General features: G+C 38.6%; 2 protein-coding genes across 4 annotated transcripts; both read right to left on the bottom strand.

Annotated features, from left to right (window-relative positions):
• Window positions 1-29: 29 nt before the first annotated feature.
• LOC109035319 (cathepsin L) lies at window positions 30-20,182 on the bottom strand. Of its 3 annotated transcripts, none has more exons than XM_072303194.1 (8): window positions 19,609-20,182; window positions 17,360-17,703; window positions 10,819-10,967; window positions 10,045-10,144; window positions 2,358-2,626; window positions 1,360-1,453; window positions 904-983; window positions 30-231 (listed from the first exon to the last, which is right to left on the bottom strand). In XM_072303194.1, the coding sequence occupies exons 1-8, from the start codon at window positions 19,887-19,889 to the stop codon at window positions 121-123; spliced, it is 1,428 nt and encodes a 475-aa protein (XP_072159295.1). In that variant the 5' UTR covers window positions 19,890-20,182; the 3' UTR covers window positions 30-120. The 3 variants fall into 3 exon arrangements, with proteins under 3 accessions (XP_072159295.1, XP_072159296.1, XP_072159297.1); XM_072303195.1 differs by lacking the exon at window positions 19,609-20,182 and adding an exon at window positions 12,766-13,396 and having other exon boundaries at window positions 17,360-17,499; XM_072303196.1 differs by lacking the exons at window positions 17,360-17,703; window positions 19,609-20,182 and adding an exon at window positions 12,766-14,378.
• On the bottom strand, window positions 4,423-8,949 carry LOC109032785 (uncharacterized). Its single transcript, XM_072303469.1, has 2 exons — window positions 7,499-8,949; window positions 4,423-4,593 (listed from the first exon to the last, which is right to left on the bottom strand). Exons 1-2 carry the CDS (start codon window positions 8,684-8,686, stop codon window positions 4,468-4,470), a joined length of 1,314 nt encoding a protein of 437 aa, XP_072159570.1. The 5' UTR covers window positions 8,687-8,949; the 3' UTR covers window positions 4,423-4,467.
• Window positions 20,183-22,426: the final 2,244 nt, after the last annotated feature.

Below are 22,426 nucleotides of genomic sequence, written 5' to 3'. Positions count from 1 at the left end.
AGAATTGTTTCATGAACATTTTATTCCAACATTCTTTCAATATCATTTACAATTTATTTCATTCTTCATATCAAACAAAAATATCACAAGTATTCATTCATTATGCTACGATTATTTTGGTCACCACTTTCCTTTCCCTTCAAAAGAATCAACATCAACCATTGGAGCCGTAAGGAAATTTTGGATTCCCAGGGTGTTTTCTCTTTTTCCGCGGAAGACTTTGAAATATCCCTAACACACAGAAACAAAAGATAATTATTTATGGTCCAAGTTGGAGTTGTGATACCCCAAACACATAGCAATGGGTACAGTATTGTATAAAACAATTAAACATGAAGAAGTTAATTCACAAGGATGAAAAAAGCGAGGTAGATGTCCTTTCCGCACGCTTGCGAAGAAAAAAAATCAACTTTAGAAATTGGCCCACCCTCATTGATGTAAGCGTTAACATGTAAGCATATACCAATGGTTTATCTAGTAGCAATTCTGCTGTGCTAAGGAAGAACAGCGTATGAACATTCGAGAGTCGCTAAATTTTCCTCGATAAAACATTCATTTTTGACGAAATTCATGCATATTTTTCTCTGACATTTTCAGACATTTTAGATTAAATTGCATACAAAATTGTCTGAAAATTTTAGGAAAAAATATTCACAATTTCCGCAGTAACTTCGATTTTTATCGAAGAAATCTTGGCGATGCCTGGAGATTCATACGTCGTTTTTCCTTAGCAACGCAGAATTGCCGTACCCCTCCTCAGCAAGTCCTGCCTGACACAGGACTCGCAGATTCGGGTAGGCTTTTCCGGAAAACCACTAAACCTGTTATCATCCTATATTTCACTGCAGAAATTTTAAAAATGTGAGATCAAATGTCATCGAAAGAATAATAATTACAATGTACCTCTTCTCCCCAAGCGGTTCCCCAGCTGTTTTTCACGAGCCAATACGGTATACCAGATGTACTGTTCGCGCCCCTGGAACCTAAGGTAAGATAAAAGACGAACAGAGAAAACGTTCAAAATATATCGATAATTTAATGTATAAAAAGATGTAATCTTAAAACATGCAAAGGTATGATTTTATAGAGTTTTCAATTCTGTAAACCCACAAAGTCCACTTTCACTTTTTGCGCAGATTACGGCACCAAATAATTCCTTTGTGAAACAATGCCTTTCCTCTCAACAAAATCCCAGGCAAAAAGTGTCATCGTTCCCACTGGTCTTATTCAGAGGAGCATTTCTCTAATTCACTAAACATAACAAGACGTTTTATAGAATATAGATTTGTGTTGGATAAGAATTTGTGTTTAATGCAGACAGATTTTAAGGAATTGTGAAAATAATCGGATTATAATTACCCTCGACACCATATCCAACCACGACCACAGCGTGATTCATGTGCCTTGGATTGCAGTTCTCGTCGTTACATCGAATCACTCCTCTTTTATAAAACTGTGGAAAAAATTGTGAGCAAAGCATGGACAATCAAATTAATACTTAGTTACCAAGAGTCTCGAGAGCAATTGCTAAACTATACAGAACGCTTTAACCTGTCTTAAAGGTGCAGTAATCATTAATATCGACGGCGTAAGTCCGCAATCACATATCTTGTTTGCGGTGTCTGAGAATCTCCGCCTTTATGTTATTTTTTTTTGAGGAGAGCAAATTAAGATAATTCATTGAAGCTTTTGTGGAATTTTCTTCGCACAGAGAAGAAAAATCATGACAGCTATAAAGAGTTGCCGTTGAGTAGTTTTCCGTTTAAAAAATAAAGTATGACAGGAACATCGAAAAAAGGTGAAGTTGATTTAACATTCTGGATGTAAAAAAAAGTGTGCGAGAACTTACAAAATGCTAAATTACCCGCTTTGGCACTTAGTTTTACATCTTGACATTGCTAAAGTAACTGCTGTAGCTGTTTATTCAGCATTTTGTAAGTTCTCGCACTCTTTTTTTACATCCAAAATGTTAAATAAACTTCATTTTTTTCTCGGTGAAGTCTGCGACGTCGCAAACTGAGTTACCTGATTGCCGACTTACACCGTCGATATGCGGTATTATCACTAACTCCTGGGAAAATTACAAGTGTACCAACGTCATTACATATTTTGTAAGGACGGTATGATTTCTCTGAGGATATTTTAACGTTATATTTCTTGAACACTGTTGCTCACTGTCTTTTAACTTATAAAAACCCTCTCAAAATGTATCTTTCAATCGTCATCACATCAATCCAAACTGATATAAGCTTCATGTCATTTTAGTCATTCCTTTTCTGCTCGTTTTGATAGTGTTTACTTTTGTAGCTGGAAGAACATACTATTAAATTGACAGAATTCCGGCTTTAAGTGCTTACTTGTAACTGAGCGCAATTGATGGCTGCAACAACTGGACCGTAATTGTAGATGAAGTGGCGTATAGTTTCCTCGCTGGGCGGCAAGGTGTAAAAGGTGCTCTTTATTCTGATCTTGGCCATAGATGGCTCAAACAAGCAACTTGATTCTCTGAAAGTGTATGGGTACGAACGCTCCAATGCAAGGCCTCCGGCGTCTTTTATGTACTTGTAAGCATTTGTCACACTTCCACCCGCACAACCTCGAGAGTTCTTATCGCAATCTACTATTTCTAGAACCACAGGAATATATTATTTTGGTCACAAGCAGTGTTCAAAACTCACCTTCAAGTTTCAGAAGCCGTGTGGCCCATCAAGCTTGAGTTTTAGGAGCCACTGAAGATTTTTTAGGGGCCAAATTGACGTTTTATTTTTATTGATGTTTTTAAACAGCCATAAAACAGTTTTTCTGAAAATTTCTCGTGAATTCACCTAAATGATCTTAAATAAAGGTATCAAAAATTTCAACGCGATATTTTCGTTCGTTTTAATTTATTGTAATGTACCAAACAAAATTAAATATCATCCAAGTTTCTGAATTGTTACAATGAGGATACATATTTTCCCTTTAATTATGGTAAAAACTGGAGCAGAAAGATGAGAATGATGACACGCAGTCTTACAGCATTCCTACAGTCTTGTAGGCGCTAATATGCGTGTCACTCCAACTGACCGACTGCCGTGCGCTTGGCGCAATGCGAGAAGTATTCATGCAGTCTTGTAGGCGCTAATATAGGCTCGCACTGTCTGGCGCAATGCATGAAGTATTCTCGAAGTCTTGCAGGCGGTATATACGTTGAACGCCGGCCGCACTGTGTTTGGCGCGCTCATTCGGACTCGCTTTAGAATAATCGCGGCGTCGAATAATATAGCTTAAAAGGCCTATGATGTGTTTCCACGCCGTATGAGCATTTCAACTCAAAGTTGCTTCGTTTTGTTCGATTAAATATTTTTCCGAGAAAAGTTAGGAAATTTCCTTATTCCCAAGACCCTTATTCAATCTTTTCACTTCATTATTTTATCATCAGAAGGTAAGACATCGATGACTTGTCAACAAACTAACTTACACTAGAGTTAACATAAAAATGCGTTTATTCTCCAACTGTTTCCCGTTTTATCAAACTTCTACCTTAAATTAACTTGATTTTGAATTCGCGCATTTCTGTAGCAGATGTTAAGGTTTCTATTCGCGCAATCCGTGTGGCTGTTTCGCGTAATCTCCATATCGACGGTGAAACTACCAAACCACGTATCTCGGTTTGCGACGTCGCAGACTTCCTGTCATACTTTATTTTTTAAATGAAAAACTACTTAACGTCTAGTCTTGAAAATTTCTGTGATTTTTCCTCTTTGTGCGGAGAAAATTCTGTGAAAATTTCAAAGAATGATATTGATTTGGTCGACTTCAAAAAAACAAAATGCGAGCGTAGATTTTTAAACACCGCAAACGAGATACGTGGTTTGGTAGTTTCACCGTCGATATATTTTCCTAGACCTTTTGCATTTCCTGGATTACCGATTGTAGTCAAATGCATACGCTTTGAGACCAACACAGTGTCTGCGCTCATACTCATATTTTGGTCCTCGGTTCCAGGAATTAGCCTAGCACGCTTCAGTCTTGACTTTGGCGTCGGGGCGTCTATTAGTTTAACCACTCACCCAAACCGATCGAGAGGTTCTTCGGTCCAAAATATGTCCGTGGCGAGGCAAGCTATAGAGAGCTAATTGGACCGCGTTTAAAACAGGAAGGAACCAAGCCACATCAGCTATTGCCAAATTTAACTGAGTTGATTTTTTTGGCAATAATGAAAACATAAATGAACTTTAATTGATTAATTTGTATGTTTCCTTTTAAATTATTTAGATCATAATACGAGTGAAATGTTCCGTAAAGTTTAAAATTTAAAAAAAAAAACATAAGTTTCCGATTAATGCGTAAACTTTTCTAGAAAATTTGGCAATGTTTGGATGTAGTTATGCGTACACAGAGTGGCTATACGTGTAATGTTGTGTGTGATGAAAGACAATGACAATGACAAATGACTGATTGACTGTGCAAAGAAACATGGTTTATTCAGACAAATCGAACATGATCGGATCGCGACATGTGAACCACGATGACGATGCGCACACACTGTGAGGTTGCGTTCTTCGCCGCTAGGGGGCGACACGAGACGGGACAATACATCTCCCTTTTCTCCTGAAAATAAAACTAACTAAAACTAGATGCTAAATAAATATCTTTCACCCTTTTACCGAGGAAAAAAAAAAAATTTTACATAATGATTAAAGTTTCTACTTGAGGTCAAAATCTTTGAGCGTACATGGTTTTTTTTATTTCCCGCTTAGGGCGAGGTGCATTAATATGAGAGGGCGGAGCAGCTGGCTCTGAGCGTGTAGCCAAGGATTTCTTTAGAAAACTTGTGTTCCTTCTCTTAATGGAATTATTCGGCTCTTCTATTAAATAGGAGCGAGGCTCGCCTGAAGGTTTGATAATTTTTGCTGGACCCCATTTGGTACCATCATGAAGGGCTATGTTTTGATTGGGTTCAAAAAATTTTTCATTATTGTGGGATACATTTTTGTCGTAGTTCCTTTTGTTACGAACATCATTTTGTTTTTGGATTTGTTGGAAATTTTGAACAATTTTCGGTTCTAGGAGTCTATCCGAAATGGGGAGGGTGGTTTTTGTTAGGCGGCTAAATAACAGTTGGGTTGGAGAAAATTTTGAATTCAGAACTGGTGTGTTCCGGTATTCCATTAACAAAGTGTAGATGTCTAACTCTAAATCTTGTGCTTTTTTTTAGCATTTGTTTGCAAATACCTACTGCCTTTTCGGCTAGTCCATTACTTTTGGGGTACAGGGGTGAGCTGGTAACAAGTTTAAAATTATAGCTATAGCTAAAGTCTCGAAATTCCATAGAATCATACGGCATATTGTCCGCTCTAAAGATAGTTGGAATGCCATGAGTGGCAAAAATTGGTTTTAGTACATGTATGACAGCTTGAGCTGTTTTTGAAGGAAGTTTTATTAGCTCGATCCATTTAGAGTAGTAGTCAATAAGGACCAAATAATTGGATGCTGAGAACTCTAAAATATCTGAGGCGACCTTATGGAAAGGCAGTGTTTGCGGAGGTTCCTGAAGTAAAGGCTGCTTCGGTTCTTTGCGCGAAAATTTTTCACAAACCTCACATTTTTTAACAAAGTTTTCGATTTGGACAGACATGCCCGGCCAAAAAAATAAGGTGTTTGCTCTGGCTCTTATCTTAACAATACCAAAATGGCCTGAACTGTGAACATCATTAAGAATCACTTCTCGCAATGCAAGTGGGACAACAATGCGATTCTCTAGACAAACTAAATTATTCTCAACGCAAATACCGCTTTTTAGGTCACAATATATTTTCACCTCATGATCTATATTAGCCAACGATTTTGGCCAGCCTTTTAAACAGTACATTTTAATTTTGGACAATATTGGATCCTTGTCAGTTTCCAGAACAAATATGTTTAATTTTTCATCTGACATGTTAATCGAGTGAATGACTAAATCCAATTCGGAATCAACCGGGTAATTTTCAGCATTAGAACAAGCCCGACTGATTGCATCAGCAATTAACAATTTGGACCCTGGCACATAAACAAGTCTGAAATTGTACAAACTAAGTTTTAACTTAATACTTCTCAAACGAGAAGACGTGATTTTATCAATGGGCTTTTTCATAATTGGTACAAGTGGTTTGTGATCAGTTTGGATAGTTACATCATTTTTACCATATATATAATAATGGAAACGCTTGCAGCTGAACAGAATTGCTAAAAATTCCTTGTCAATTTGACCATAATTTAATTCAGCATTGGTTAAAGATTTAGAGGCATAACAAACAGGCTTGTTATTTTGCATTAGGACTGATCCAATACCAGATTTGCTACTATCCGTTTGTATTGTTACACAATTATTTGGGTCATAGGTTTCTAAAACCGGATGGCTAGTAAGAATTTTGAGCAATTTCTGGACACACTCACCATGAATTTTATCTTCCCATATGAAGTGGACATTTTTCTTAATTAATTGTCTGAGAGGATTTGTAAGTTCAGCAAAATTTGGGATATAGTCCCTTAAATAATTAGCGAAACCTAGTAGACGTCTAACATCTTTCTGACATTTAGGGATGTCATACTCTAAAAGAGCTTGTACCTTTTCTGGGTCAGGTTGAATCGTACCGTCAATCAACATCTGCCCGACATATTTAACCTGTTGTTGTTTATAAATAAATTTTCTCACATTGAACTTGGCATTTCGTTCCGCTGCTCTTTGAAAAACTAGATCTACTACTTTGTCATGTTCTTCGTCTGTAGCAGTATGTATTAAAATATCATCAATGAACACTTCAACTCCGGGAATATCACCAAAGGCTTTACTATTATATCTTTGTGATATTTCGGCAGATACATTTAAACCAAAGGGTAAACGCTTAAAATAATAACAACCATACATTGTTGCAAAATGTGTGTACTTGTAGCTGTCAGGGGTTAGAGCGATGTGCCAGAATGAATCTTTTAAATCTAACACCGAGAAAAATTTAGAGCCTTTAACTCTTGCAAAAATCTGTTCTGGTGTAGGGATTTCAAAGTAATCTCTAAGCAAAGCTTCATTGAGCTTCTGAGGGTCTAGACATAAGCGTAAGGATTTGTCAGTTTTTTCAACAATAACCAACTTGTTGACCCATTCGGACGGTTCGCGGGCGACACCAAGAATATCAATTTGAACTAACCTATCTAATTCCTCTTTCAGAACTCCCTGCCGTTTCAGAGGTACACGATTTGGTGGCTGTGGGACAGGTGGGTTTGCATTTGATTTGATTTTCAGCGCATACAAATCTTTGTACTTTCCGACACCTTGGAAACACTTGATATATTTCTCAATAATCTGCTTTTTAGCAACATCGTTTATAGCATTAACACTTTCGGATATTCCCATTTTAGAGGTTAACGACATTTTGATAAAACCTAATCTTTCAAGGGTGTCTAAACCTATAATTGGGGTTAAATCATCTTTAACTATTATGAATTTCTCAGAGTAACAATTGTTGTTAAGATTTACCTTTAACACTGTGGATCCATTTATCTCAATGGGAGTATTATTGTACGCCTTTAAGTTACACATTTCCTTATTCAAACGGATTTCCGGATGCCCTAGTTTAGCTTCCTGGACACACATTTTTTTGAATAAATACATTGGCAAAATATTAACACAAGCGCCAGTATCTAGCTTGAAATTAATTACAATATTATTCACTTTAAGACTGTGTAGCCAACCTGTATTACTCAAGGCGACTGACTCCGCACTGCACTGGATTGGGGCTCTTGCACTGATAGTCTCTATGAGGCTGACGTCACTGCAATAGTACTCCTCAAAGTCACTGTTCTGAGAACTCGATGCACTGCTTGGCTCTACTCGAACTTCCGCAACTTGTTTACTTCTGCAAACTTCTGCCAGATGATTGAGCTTTTTACAGCGGGTACACGTCTTGCCTTGGGCTGGACACAGCGACTTATCCCGCACATGTTGCTTGCCACACCATTTACAATCGATCTTCTTGAGTTCACCTGTAGCGTGAGACTGTTGATCAGGGGTTTGCGTCTTGGGTTGATACTTTGTACCAGGCTTTGGAGACTTAGGGTACGACTTGCGATACACAGGTTTTTGAGCTTCTACCGCAGCAACTTCTTGCGGTTTGGCGAGGGCTTCAGAGGTTTGGCGTCTCGTGATTTCCGCAATCCTTAAACGCTCTACAGTATCTTCTAGAGAAACATCACCAGCTTTGATCAGTTTTGCTTGAATGACGGTGTCGTTTGAGCCAAATACTAGACGGTCTCTCAGACTACTTTTGATGTTTTCAAACTCGCTATCTTTAGCCAGTTTTTTGAGGTCATTATAAAAACTGTCGAAGGATTCCCCTACCTTTTGGTTTCGTGAGTAGAAAAGGGAACGTGCGTGGAGGATGTTCTTCTTGGGATTACAATATTTCTCGAACTTATCATACAATGTTTCGAGCGTTTCCTCACCCTCACTTTCATCTTCAGTGCCTGTGCTTCCCAGCGTGTAGTACACTTCACGGGAATCGGCACCAATTATGTGAAGAAGCAAAGCTACTTTTTCACCGCTTTTACGTTTTCGTTGGCCAGAGGCCGTCAGATAGAGCTCAAATTCCTGTCTGAACGTTCTCCAGTTTTGGGATAGGTTTCCAGTCAGCACGAGCGGCTTTGGCGGTTTTAGGCTCGACGCCATCACGTGGATTGACACTCACGCTTTTCGTTTCGGCTTCACGGATGATCACTTTAAACTCGCGACCGCGAACGACTGCGCCATGTAATGTTGTGTGTGATGAAAGACAATGACAATGACAAATGACTGATTGACTGTGCAAAGAAACATGGTTTATTCAGACAAATCGAACATGATCGGATCGCGACATGTGAACCACGATGACGATGCGCACACACTGTGAGGTTGCGTTCTTCGCCGCTAGGGGGCGACACGAGACGGGACAATACAATACGTATTAATGATCTTATGCGTGAAGTTCATTGAAGAAGATACAGATTCAAATGGGAATCATTTTGTTACCACGACAGTGCATAGGAATTTAGTGTGAAGAGACGGAAAATAAAAACGCCTTCAATGATTTGAATAGACACACCGAGCTCCCAGGAGGTCGAATAGTGGTATCACGCCTTCCACTACATTCTTAAATAGTTTGTATTATAAACTGTGTAGATTATTGAGTGATTTATGCGGCAGTTAAAATATATTTAACATCGTTGAGTTCGGTTAAACATTTATCTTATACGTGAAGGTCATTGTAGCGGAAACAGTTTTTCAAATGAGAATATGCTTGTTACCATGATAGTTCACAGGAATTTAGCAAATAGTGACGGAAAATGAAAATGTCTTCAATGAAGGAACACCGCGCTCTCAGGAGGTCAAATAGTGGAGTCACGCCCTACAGCACATTCTTACCCTAGTAGCAGAACAAATTTTTGCTTTTCTAAAAAAAGTATAAAAAAAACATATCTGTTATCTAAATGATCGTTTTATATAAAAAACGTGTAACGCTTATATAAAAGAAAAATCAAAGTTCAGACCTGACCGTAATATATGAAAAATTATAAAAGCTAGATAAGGTAATTTTTTTTTATACACACATTTTTTATTTTTTTATATAACGCATGCATACGAAAGTGTTAAAGTGAACATTTTTATGTAACGATTATATAAAAAAATAGGTCATCATTTTCGTGAGCATTTCGCGAATTAGAAGAATTTTTTGTATGTTCGCGAAAAGCTCACGAAAATTATAACATTTTTTTATATAATGTTTACATAAAAATGTTCACTTTTAACACTTTTGTATGCATGCATTATATAAAAAAATTAACTTTCGTACATAATATTTATCTTTTCCTTCTGTGGTTCTGCTACTAGGGTATACATTTTATATAATAAACTATGCATTTTATTGGGTAATATTTGACAGTTAAAGAATTAATTAACATTTTTGAATTCGTTTGAATATGTTTCTTTAAGGAAGCCCTTTGCACAGTAACGTCGATTATTTAAATACAACAACAATTCTGTGAACTTACGCTGAGCAGAATATTCAACAACAGATGCATTCCGGCGAATTGCGTTATGCATCTCTAGACAGTCCACAACTGCATATGCCCAGCCGCCTCCACAGTTTTCCTTCAACAGATTCGTTCAGTTAAGATACGTGCCTCAGGCAAATTGTAAATTCGGACTTTTTCAAAAATTGAATGAAATAGGCACTAAACTTATGAAACTCAAACTTTCCCCACTTACCTCTTTTTCTGCTCGTCGTTTTGGAGGGTCCGCCACCCCTTCAGAGGATGTCTAAATAGACCATACCATATGGGCTAATTGTCCATACAGTATGATTCACAAGAGTCGCATTACCTCTAAAACCCTCAAAGTTTTGTCCCTTTTTGGGGTAGTCAACTTGAAATTTAGGAGTTTCCAAATGTTGTTTCTTTTGACCTAGGGGCACTCACATTATTTCAAATATCTACCTCATCTTGGTCACATGTTACCAGAGCAATGTTTAGTGCTAGTGGTGCAAGACTTTTTTATCACCCTGTATATATTGTTTGGGGCAGATATTTAAACTAATTTTCACTGGCGAAGTCGTTAAGAGTCAAATAAGCAGACGTAAATTTCGCGACCTGAAATAATATCCAAAACTATTTTCAGCATTACGGTAAAAAAATTCCCGAACGATATAATATTCTCAGCTCCAGTTGCCGAGTTTTACGGGGCGCATAGATCGTTAAAAATTGTCTTACCGCGCATATTTCAGCATTTATTTGTAATCAGAAGCCTCAAAAAAACTAGGTACTTACGTTATTTTTCACTTTTGAAACGAGTCCTCTTGTTTTCCAGTCAAATTGCTCCGGCGTTGGTCCCACGTTGATGGTTTCTTCATCAGAGTAAAAAGCTCGACCATCGTACGTAGAATGATAGGTACAGTACTTACGCTGAAATTCGGTTTCTAGAAAAAATGTATGAAGAGGTGAACAATTGAGACGGAATACCCCCGTGTTCCACTCACTCAAAATGTATTAATTTAATCAGCTTAATCAGCTTTTTCCGTTGGATTAAAGAGATCTTCCCGCTTAGACGTCACAGATTAGAACTATCAGTGAGGGTAAATGAATGACTCGAATTTTTGTTTTAAAAAAGGAGCCGGTATATGAATTTTTGAATGTCAAAAGTTAAATTACCTTAAAAGTTAATCGCACCGATGAGAACATAACTATTTCAGGATATTTAAATAGTATGTGTGAATTCGAGCTAGCTATCATTAGTGCACTGAAATTGATGCTCGACCATGCAAACAGTAGACTCTGCTAATTTCACCTCGGTCAATAATTTTGCTCAATCCTGTATATCAGAGGATCGTAGACCCAGTACAGGTGTGAATACGATAGGTCAATAAATGTTGCTTCCACAGTACCCTCGGATCGGATTTTTTTTCAACATGCGAAGCAGAAGCACACATAATATAATTGGACGAAAGAGTGCCGGAGGTTCCTACAAGTTGAATGAGATAATTTGCAATAAAGCGATTAAAATTATTTTCAATAGCCAAGCGGAAAGAAAGGAAATCAATAAAACTGCAAAAATTACTTTTTCTCTCACTCTAAAATGAGTGACAGAGTTTCACACTCTTTGGTTGTTGTTTACATGCGTTGGGAAGTGCATGATCTTCTCATAATGTTCACCCTTTACCACACAGTAAAAAATTGTAAAATTTATTGTGAAATTCACCGTTCTGCGAGATCCCTCTTTCGGGACGTTCAAATTTCAGACGCAGACAAAACAATCACCAAATGGACCGTTGCAAACATCAGCTAGAGCGAAAAGGAGAATTAATTCCTATGGAAAATGGCTCAAAAATCACGATGAGCGCATCGGAAAAGCCTGAAATACACTCCAACAACACAATCTGCGCAAGGAATGTGAGTTTTTAAAGCTTCCCGCTTCAAAAATGAAACTGAGGTGCAGGTGAACATTTCATTAGAGGAATGGTTCCATCCAACCCTTGCGCACTAGGATTCTACACAATATTATACATCATGGTTGAAGTTCCCGCGCGCAAATCGTGGAGGAAGCACCCCGATCTTTATCAAAGCAAGGAAAATGTAAATATAAACACGCGAATTGATAGAATCCCGTCTCTTTGCGTGTATTTTGGCGGGTTGGCTTCGGCCCTTGTGCGCAAGGGCTGGATGGAACGACTCCTCTTACGACATGTTCACAGACCTGTGCCGTGGTATCATTTTTGAAGCGAGAAGCTTGAAAAACTTATACTTCCCAAGTTAAGAGTGTATTCAGATTTTCCTGATACACTCATCTTTATTTTTGAACCATTTTCTTTAAAAGAGAACTCTTATTTTTGCTCCAGCTGAAGTTTTCGACAGACCCTTTCCGTCCACTCAGTGGCCTTTCGACTGCATTCGAAGTTTTAACCTCCAACATTTGAAGCGATTACCTCGCAAAACATCGAACTCGACGATAAACGTTACGAAGGAGATCCCATTCGACGTTTATATTCACCGGAAAAAAAAAAAAAAACACATTGGATCTAGAATCCAGACTCTTAAAAACATCGACAAGAAAAAATACTCTTGATTCAATCAGATTTAAGCCTAAATCAATAACCATGCCTCTTAATCTGAGCTTAATAAATCTGATTGAATCAAGAGTCCTTTTTCTTGTCAATGTTTTCAAGAGTCTGGACTCTTGATCCAATGTGTTTTTTCCAGTGTTTCTTACTGTGTACTTACTGGTGTAGGGTGCAAAGTGCGTAAGTCCATAGCGCGCAGAACCTTTCTCCCGAGAATTCAGCTCTGTGATCTCCCTGAGCGTTGCCCCCGCCATCCAAAGGCGGGTGCTTGGCGACAAGTAGAACGGTAACCCCCAACTCTCATTCAACCGCGCATCGTACCACATCTGGATCCACGACCCGTTGTAGTGAAGCTCTGACAGGATTTCACCCTTCCTCTGCGGGAACACGAATTCAACCGCATTGCTACCGAGAACCATCGTCGCGATACTGCTGATCGTTTTGTAGAGCACGTAGATGACGCGCAGAGGGAAGTTAATCAGTGCGTGCGAGATCGGTTTCAACCAGGTGTTGATCTTGTCGTAGAAATCCGTGACGGTGCGGTTGATTTTAGGCCACGACATCCAATAGTGGTACGTCTCGTTCCGCCACTTCAGCATTAGTTTTTTGAAATGAGCGTTTAATTCGTTATCGATGAATTTCAGTGTCCCTTTTATCACGAAGAATTTAAATAAATCGATGGCCAAGGTGATTCCGGCGAAAATTGCCCCGCAGCTCTCCCCGGTTGGGTCCAAGAGTTCTGCGCCTTTCCAGTTCTCAAGGTCATCTGCTAGCTCCAATTGTTCGAGGTACTATGAGTTAAGACAAATACTTTCAAAGTAAAGCACAAAACAAAACAAGGCATGTTCCGTAAAACAATCCTCACATGAAATAAGGAAAACTTGATATTAAAAATGCGCAGAGGAAATGAAATTGCTGATTGAACAATTTTGTAGTTTAAAAAAAAGTGTCATTCATCTTCAATGTAGACTTTACAGTAAAAAAATACCAATTTAATCACTCCCGTGGTTAAATTAGCTTTCCATTATATTGTACGAGTAAAGTGTGCAGTTGAAACGTGTCAGACATATTTTTTAAGAATTTAATTGTTCAATCAGCGATCCCTTTTTGTCGCGTGATTTAAATGCTGGTGCTGGTCTTATTTTTTGAGTCATGTAAAATTTAATTTTTCTTTGGCTGTATCGCCCCACGGGTGGTTTCAAAGTGAATTCTTTCATACTGCAATACACAGATTCTGATGTAAGATTTAAATGTGGTTTACAAAATCGTATTACACTAGCATTGAATAATTTATCAGCACATCAGAAGGTTGGCGCATAACTCATGGTGTAGGTATGCACATACACATCATCATCACACTGATATATTAACGAGCAATTGAATAAGAGGAGAGAATTTGGTCAGCAGATATCTTCCTATGTTTTAGTAGGTCTCAGTAGGTCTTAGTAGTAGTCGTCGATGTTTAAGTAGGTGTTTATAGTTTTTTAACAAAGCTCACAGTAGCTGTAGTTAGATCCGCGCACCAGTGATAACTTCATGTGTTTCTGTTGAAAGGGGAACATATATTTTCCGTTTTCAGAAAAAGGGCCCGAAACTGGTCCTTACTGAAGGAAATCACCAATCGCCTACAATTCGCTAGCCACTACCGAACAAATAGAAAATCCTAAAATTCAGAAATGATGGAACAAGACTAGATCACTGATTACTTTGAATGGGCATCGTTGCATCCTGTTCCTAACATTACCTGTTCCCCCGGTAAAAAGCACATGACATGAGTATGTAGTGAATTCTAGACACTGGGTGAGTTTAGATCCTATAGGCAACTCAACTAACTTTGTGACAAAGCGTTGGGTATTACAAACAATTGAAGGAGCCTCGAGCCGCGATCGTGTTTTTGAAAGCAATCACCCATCAAACCCACTTTGTGTTGATGCGTAGTATTGCGATTTATCGGAACACCTCATGAGTATCTTCCTAATTACCGGCGATTGCGAGAGTGAATCATCCCCAAGACTGAGACGTCAGTGCTAACACTTTAATGGCGGTTTTCTAAATTCCCTGTTTGTCTGCCCAAACTTTGCATCTTTAGTACCTGGGGGTCAATTCGTCGCCTACCTGACATAAGGGCGTAACTAAACTTTGCAATTAGTCCTGTCTTCCATACAATTCAATACTTTCCCGGGCTCATCTCAATGTGTAGTTACGCCCTTATGTCAGCAAGACGAGGAATTTGTTGGCATTTTTGGATGTCCTCTACACCGCGTTATGCAGAACTGACCCTTCAAAACTGAGGTATGCCTCATCTCTCTCCCTTTTATCACGTAAAAAAAACTCGGTAATACCCGCTCGTTTAAAACTTGGCATCAAAAACCAAAGATTTGCGGCTTCAACAGCAGAAATTTGGCAGAGCTGCCGATGATTCGCGCTGCCGAACCGAACAAAACCGTATCCTGCTGTGAAACAATAAATTAGTGCCACAGGCAAAAACTAAAAAAAATACAAAAATTATTAAAAAACAAGGACTCTAAATGTTCATAAAAATATTTGTGCGATATTTGTGAGAAAGATGAAATACGAGCTAAAATTATAAAAAGAAGCAACTGTAAGAAAGAACAAAAATTATGCATGAATCAATCACGAGATCGAAAGCGTACGTACATTTCTTTAAAGCCCTGAGGAACATGATTAGCTCCATTTTTTTTTTACCGATAATGTATTACATTACAGGACACAATAAAGGTGTAGTTTGTAATGACTCCTCAGTTCACAACAAATTTTACCATGAAGTTTTTGGTTCTCGACCTTGAAATTGTAAGTGACAAACTTGTTGTTCTGTTCCAGCAGACGTAGGGTTTTCCCCCGTTTAATTTGATGCGATCATTTTTTGTGCGATGGTAAATGAAACCTCGAGCTCAATTTTAGAAGCGCAGTAACACGCACTTTCACTGGTAAAAGTTTTACTTCTCTTCACTACTATGCCAGTGTGGTGTCCTTGGTACGTTTACATGTTCGCCTTCACTGTGAATGGGCAGGCAATTTCCCGACCTAGGAGCACGTTGATTTGTGTCCTGTTTTGCCGCACTTTTCTCAATCATTTTTAAAAGCATTGATCTTCATTGCAGCGCTGCGCTTTCTATCATCCTTGCTCTCCTACTTTTAAGCTCAGTTCTATCACTTCTTCGCTTGAAGAAGCAAATGCCGACGGCGTAAGTCCGCAATCACATTTATCGTTTGCTGTGTCTGGAAATCTCCGCCTCTATGCAATTTTTTAAAGGAGAACAAATTGACATCATTCCTTGAAGTTTTTGCAGAATTTTCCTCTTACACAGAAGAAAAATCACGGCAGTTTTAAGGAATTGCTGTTGAGTAGTTTTCCTTTTAAAAAATGAAGTATGACAGGGGGTCTGCGACGTCGCAAACCGAGTTATGTGATTGCCGACTTACGCCGTCGATATTTTTGTGATTATTTTTCATTAAAAATTTCAAAAGTTAATAGTAGTAAGTAAGTAAAGCGCAGTTTTTACGCCAAAATCGAATTTCAAAAGCAAGGTTTTTTCCCCCTCGGATTTGATCCCAATACAACTTTCCATGTGAAAAAATGGCGCCGGAACGTATGTCTAGGCTTTGTTTAAGCTGAAGAACCACTTAAAGGGTTTAAGGGACCTTTAAGGACCCCTTTAAGGGACCCTTTTACCTATGTCGTGAAATAGTTGCTTGAGGTGCCGCGCCGCGGCACGGCGAGCGGGCGGCCAGCGCGAAACGCGCATCGGCGCCTACAAACCTAAGTGGATACCTCACACGTTGCGCAATGCGTGAAGTATCCACTTAGGTTTGTAGGCGCCAGTAGCCTCTCGCGCTGGCAGCACGCCGCGCCGCGCCGCTCCGCTCTGTTTGGCTCTAATATTTAAACTGGCATAAGCCGCGTTTTTAAACTCATGATTTGGAAATGTTTGCACACTCTACATGGATTGTTCTTATTTAAGTTGATGAAAAAAAATATATGAATCGAATGAGAATATCGACGGTGTCAGTTGGCAATCACATAACTCGGTTTACGTCGCAAACTTCCTGTCTTACTTTCTTTTTCAAACGGAAAAAGGACCCTTACACTCGGGAAAATGCTAAAGAAGCATCATTTTGAATTCCTTGTTCACAGAACAAACTTTGAGTGCCACCTTATCTTAATTTTTAAAATTTGGTTGAAAGACAAATTTCATTGGGTACGTATTTCTCATAATTGAGGAGTTATGTGCAAAAACGGCCCGAGTGACTTTTTGGATGATGTATATTGTCATTATAATTGTAGACAAATTTTCAATTTTTTATAACCTTTTCTTCGATGAAAGTCAACTTTTTCTTTCAATTTTTTACTTCCTTTTTTCTTAGAAACCAATTTGATTCCCATTTAGGTTAAAAGTGACTCCATGCAAAAACGGCCCAAGTATCACGCACTTAAACACAAAATGTACTCCTCAAAATAATCTGTCGTTCTATGTAATAATGGCCCGATACACCTCCTCTAGTTCACTTATTTCTAATTCAGAACAATATCTTTCTGTTTTTCGATCGTCCTAGTTTAAACTTGAAGATAATTATGACTAATTTATTTTTACCTCAGCCTATGCTATACCTAATAATGTAGCTAACTGGTACCATAATGAAATATTCGATCGCTGTTTTCTGGAACCGCAATTTTGCTACTCGAGCCATTTTCGCACAGTACCTCCCCAATTTAATTTAAAGTTTATACTCACGAGAAAAATCTGTATAAGGCGTAACAGCGAATGTTGCAGTTCCAATTTTTGCTGTATTCAATTTAGCAATGAGCTTTAGATTTTCCCGGAAATTGTTTTGTCTATGATCCTTTTCTTCTTGTGAATAATTCTTATGAAAGGTAGTAGCAAATGCACTGAAAGTGTCGTCCATTGGAAGATTTGAAATACCCGGTTGTATTGCGCTCGTGCTGTTCCTTGTAGATTGGAAATATTCCGGGAAATTCCACACAGTCAGCCCAACTAGCACCCTTTCCGAAAATAACTTATTCGCCACTTCTTGGCCAAATATGGAAGTAGTCAAGTTACTTGCACCCTTGTAAAGCCTTTATTTTCAATCAGACAAGAAGAAAGTAATTAATGTCAACGATGATATTTTTTTCAACCACATTTCTGTGTATAATTAAAAGCAACCTGTATCTAAAGGGAATATCGACGGTGAAACTACCAAACCACGTATCTCGGTTTGCGACGTCGCAGACTTCCTGTCATACTTTATTTTTTAAATGAAAAACTACTTAACATCCAGTCTTGAAAATTTCTGTGATTTTTCCTCTTTGTGCGGAGAAAATTCCTTGAAAATTTCAAGGAATGATATTGATTTGGTCTACTTCAAAAAAATAAAATGTGAGCGTAGATTTTTAAACACCGCAAACGAGTTACGAGGTTTGGTAGTTTCACCGTCGATATTCACTCGTAACCTAATCAAAAGAAGACAACTTACATTCAGAAGGAAGATTCTCTGATTACAAATAACTGCAAAACTTTATATTGAATATCTACAATTTCCGAGAGATATCATCATCAAAAATTTTTCATACACATATAAAAGCAAACACTTTATGCCAGTGGTACCACTCAGCTTACAATTTACTGAGGTACTGCCGGCGCACGGTAGATCGAGTCAATAGAAGAGGTCGGACAAAATTTAGAAACTTCAAAGGCTTATAAATCCGAATAAAGAAGGAGATTTAATTAAAATGTGGGTAAACTAGGCTAAAAAAGTATTAAAACACTAAAAGGCAGGACGTAGTGTTTTAATAATTGTTTAGCCTTGTTTACCCATATTTTAATTGAATCTCCTTCTTTATTCGTATATTCGGGCTATGTTTTTGTGCGTTATCCTTATAAATCCGTTTATACTAAACTTTGAGGTTCTAAAAGTGGTTCCCTTGGTCTCTTCGTGAAATTGTCCACCAGAAGCACCCTTTTTGTAAGGAAATAAACGTCAAAATTTACAGTTTCAGTCAACGATTTCATGTCCGACGTCTCTGATTGACTCGATCCACTGCACGGCGTTTCGGCTTGCTTGTAAGGTATTCCTGCAAGGTCTTCGACCACACAAATGTCGTGATTGTTGCATCACTCAATTGTGAGGTGGCCATTGTTCGATTTTCACCGAAGTATAATATTTATTTTCTCATAGAGATAACAAGAAGTACAATGTCTGAATCAATTCGAATTCGTTTTTTTTAAGGCAAATTTTTATTTTTCATTCCTTTTTTTTATCATTAAATATTCTACGGGAAGGGGACATCGGCAAAACTTAGGATCTTTAGATCTTTGTTTTGAATGAATACTTATGCTAATGTGAGGGATTTTTAAGTTAAATATGAATATTAGGTAGTCAACAGCCAACTAAAACAATCAGCCGTGGCGTGAACAATCGATATTTCCCCATTTGAAGCTATAGTAAAGAATCGATTATTAAGGTGTTCGTTACGAACACCCTGTTTATCGATTATTTTCCATAGGTTTAAATGACAGATCAATCGATACATCACAAAGCACGCCACGTCACTGATGCATTGGCGGATCCAGCAAATCGGCAACATTGTCTTTTTTCCATTTAAACCTATGGAAATATATCGATTCTTGGAGGGCGAGGTGCTCCGACAGGAATCGATTTTTTAGTATAGGTTTAAATGGAGGAGGTCCGGTGTTGCCAAATTGCTGGATCCGCCTCTGGACATATGACTGTCTCTGCCTCATCATTGTCCATGAAGCATCCAAATGCAAAAGTTTCCACCTGTCGACAAGAAGTTTGTGGATCCCTCTTTGTAACTGATTTTGCTATCTCTATCTTCCAACGCGAGGCACATGACAATTTTATCATGATCTCAGCGTTATTTTGTTAAAGGAAGCTCATTTTAAAAGTAGAAGGTAAGATTTAGCTGTATTATTTGATTTTGGTGCAAATATACGCAGAGAGGCAAATCGGAACACAATACCTGGATAGTAAACTCAATCCGAGATTGAGTACTGCTTGCTGGGAATTGTATCTCGTTTTATTCCAAACATCATAAACGTCCAAGATGGTGAAGTTAAACTTAGGATCCTTCATGTGGTACCAGAATGTCTCATTCCTCCAAAACAGGTTGATCTTCTGGATCCCGCTGAACACCTCGTGACCGTACCAGATGAGATAATGATTGCTCAGGCACAAATGAACGAACCAAACCAATAATACACCGAACGCACACCAAAATTCGCCCATGTACTCTCCTTCCATTCCGTCATCGCCATCATCAACCTGTCTTTCAAATCTAAGCAATTCTGTATTTTCGTAGATGCGATTGATCCGATCATTTTCGCGGGAAAAAATTTTCTGTAATCAATAAATTTTTCCTTTCAAAAAAGTACTTGGAATGACAGAAACTTACCCTGCTGCACCGTATGTTTCCGTAAAAACTTGCGTCTCACGCAAATCTGCTGGGGAAAGGGGCATCCCCCCCCGACCCCTCCGCAGCGCCTCGCACATTTATCACGGGAGGTAAGTGTATTTTCCGAAGGGCGGTATCCGTTCAACGATTCACCTCCACCCAAATTCTCAAATTTTTTTGTTCGTAATTTTCTTAGTAGCTTGACGTTCAAAACAGTGACGTGGCATACTTCGCGATGTATCGATTGGTCTGCGCTTGAAACCTATGGAAAAGGATCGATAAAAAGGGTGTTCGCAAGGAATGCCTTAATAAACGATTCTTTACCACAGCTTCAAAATTGGAGATATCGATAATCGATTACTCTTGCCTCGCCACTGGTTCAAAATTGATGACGACTTAGGCGCGGGTTCTAGAATTCATCTTAGGATTTAATCCAAAAAACGGAGATGAACGGAAATGACGTGCGTCATGACGACACGGATGGAGTCGGATGGATCGTCAAACGAGAATCTCAGAGAACGCTCGGATGATTGCAGTTGTTTTCTTGATGATGATCAAAGTAATGTTTTAGTATTTAGACCGTAACTAATGAAAAATATAACTAAAACTTGACAGGTTACTTAAGTTTTATTAATTTAGATGAAGAAAAGACGATACTAACTTTCCACAGGGGACAAGTTACTGGCTACTTTGGCGCGATTCGAACTTTTTGAGGTTTGTCACCGAGAGTCACGGCTAAATCCATCTCCCGAGGTGGGTTGATCAGATGCATTTGGAAGAACAAGTAATGACGTCATGAGTCACTCACTCCGAGTTACAAGAACGCTTGGATTCGTCAACCTGGATGGAATCACGGAGCCTAGGAACGCTTGGGTGGATTAGTATTGAATCGCTTCACGGAAAGATTAATTCTAGAACTCACCCATAGGTAAGAACCATGCATCATACAATCAGCTCGATTATGCCTGGAATCCACTCGAGGCATGGGACGGACGAAATTTAGACGTACTTCTGCCAAACGGAACTATGTGCATTATGACGTGAGCCACGTTATGCATAAAATCCTCAGGGATCTCAGGGCTCATATCTTAATGTACATAGTTCTGCTTGGCAGAAATACGTTCATTTGACCTCCCGATTTCTTTGCGCTCCCCCTCTTCAAAATCTACGGCACCCATTTCCGGTTCATGTTCATGGAGAAAACGGCTCAAATAAATCACCACCCACCGGATTAAATTTTGTAAACAACTCTCTAAATTGAGAAGGGGTGTACACCTTCAAATGTCAAAATCGTTGACAGTCAGAAAAACCATGTACATGCAACACTCAATTTTGACACACATTTACACCCCCACAAAGGGAGCGCGTTTGCTAGAATATGTCACATTTAGTTATTTATAGATCAATCATGTTTTGTTAAGTGTGAACATTTTTTCAAGTGGCCCGGCACACAATTATTATACCACATTAGGCAACTAAAAAAGTATTATATATGGCCTTGAGGACTAAATCCTTGAATATTGATTTGTATTGAAATTATGCTTCGAATAGACATTTTATAACTTTCTTAAAAAAGAAAAAGAGAAGAAAAGCAAACCTATCTGATTCTCTATGTTGGAATCAATACCGTCAAAGAAATGACTTAAAAATACGTTGAAGAGAGTAGGTGTCGAATTATTAAGAACTCTTTAAAAATGATTAATTTTAAAAGTAAATTGCTTCCAACGGTTTGTCGGCTTGCCTCCATCCTATTTTCTTTTTGCTATTTGCTTTAAAGAAACATTGATTTTGAACCTTGATCTGAAACGTTCGCTTCAAACGATGTGTTTGTACATTGAATTCGGACCTCGAACTTACAGCATTTATTTTAGAATATCAGTCCTCAGCATTTTGAGAGCAATGAAAGTTTTTAGAATGCTTCAAGTATGTTTAGGAAGTATCCCTACGTAGGGATATCAATTCCATGAGACAAAATTCACTAAAACTCTCTACACCTCCTTGGTGTAACAGGACTTAATTATCTTTCAAGAAATTCCCACCTTGTTATACCTGAACCGGATGGACCTGTATATTTGCCTCGGCTAAAGGCTCTTAGATTTTTCCTGGGTACGATAAGTATCTTTATTTATTTTGCGAGGAATGATCTGTGCTTTTAAGGATGCCTGTCATTTTTAATACGTTCAATTTCGTATAATACTGTGCAACACCTCTTTTGTGAAATAGGTGCTTCAGGCGCCGCTGCACGCCGGGCGGGCGGCCAGCGCGAAACGCGCATTGCCGCCTACAAACCTAAGTGGATACTTCCAGCATTGCGCAATGCGTGAAGTATCCACTTAGGTTTGTAGGCGCCAGTAAGCCTCTCGCGCTGGCAGCACGCCGCTCCTCT

This window comes from Bemisia tabaci, chromosome 8 (assembly GCF_918797505.1).
Source record: "Bemisia tabaci chromosome 8, PGI_BMITA_v3".
Lineage (NCBI taxonomy): Eukaryota > Metazoa > Arthropoda > Insecta > Hemiptera > Aleyrodidae > Bemisia > Bemisia tabaci.
The sequence above is the reverse complement of the archived record's forward strand: the minus strand, read 5'-3'. Positions and strand labels throughout refer to the sequence as shown.

What these genes read in the sequence shown, in the direction of transcription:
- LOC109035319 (XM_072303194.1), bottom strand. Translation starts at nt 19,889, where the DNA reads ATGGAAGGAGAGTACATGGGCGAATTTTGGTGTGCGTTCGGTGTATTA. An exon ending in TTTCAAAAGTGAAAAATAAC is followed by an intron (nt 10,145 to 10,818) that starts GTAAGTACCTAG and finishes AATCTGTTGAAG; the next exon opens with GAAAACTGTGGAGGCGGCTG. An exon ending in GAACCGCTTGGGGAGAAGAG is followed by an intron (nt 232 to 903) that starts GTACATTGTAAT and finishes TCTGTGTGTTAG; the next exon opens with GGATATTTCAAAGTCTTCCG.
- LOC109032785 (XM_072303469.1), bottom strand. Translation starts at nt 8,686, where the DNA reads ATGGCGTCGAGCCTAAAACCGCCAAAGCCGCTCGTGCTGACTGGAAAC. An exon ending in ATGGATCCACAGTGTTAAAG is followed by an intron (nt 4,594 to 7,498) that starts GTAAATCTTAAC and finishes TTTTATTTTCAG; the next exon opens with GAGAAAAGGGAGATGTATTG.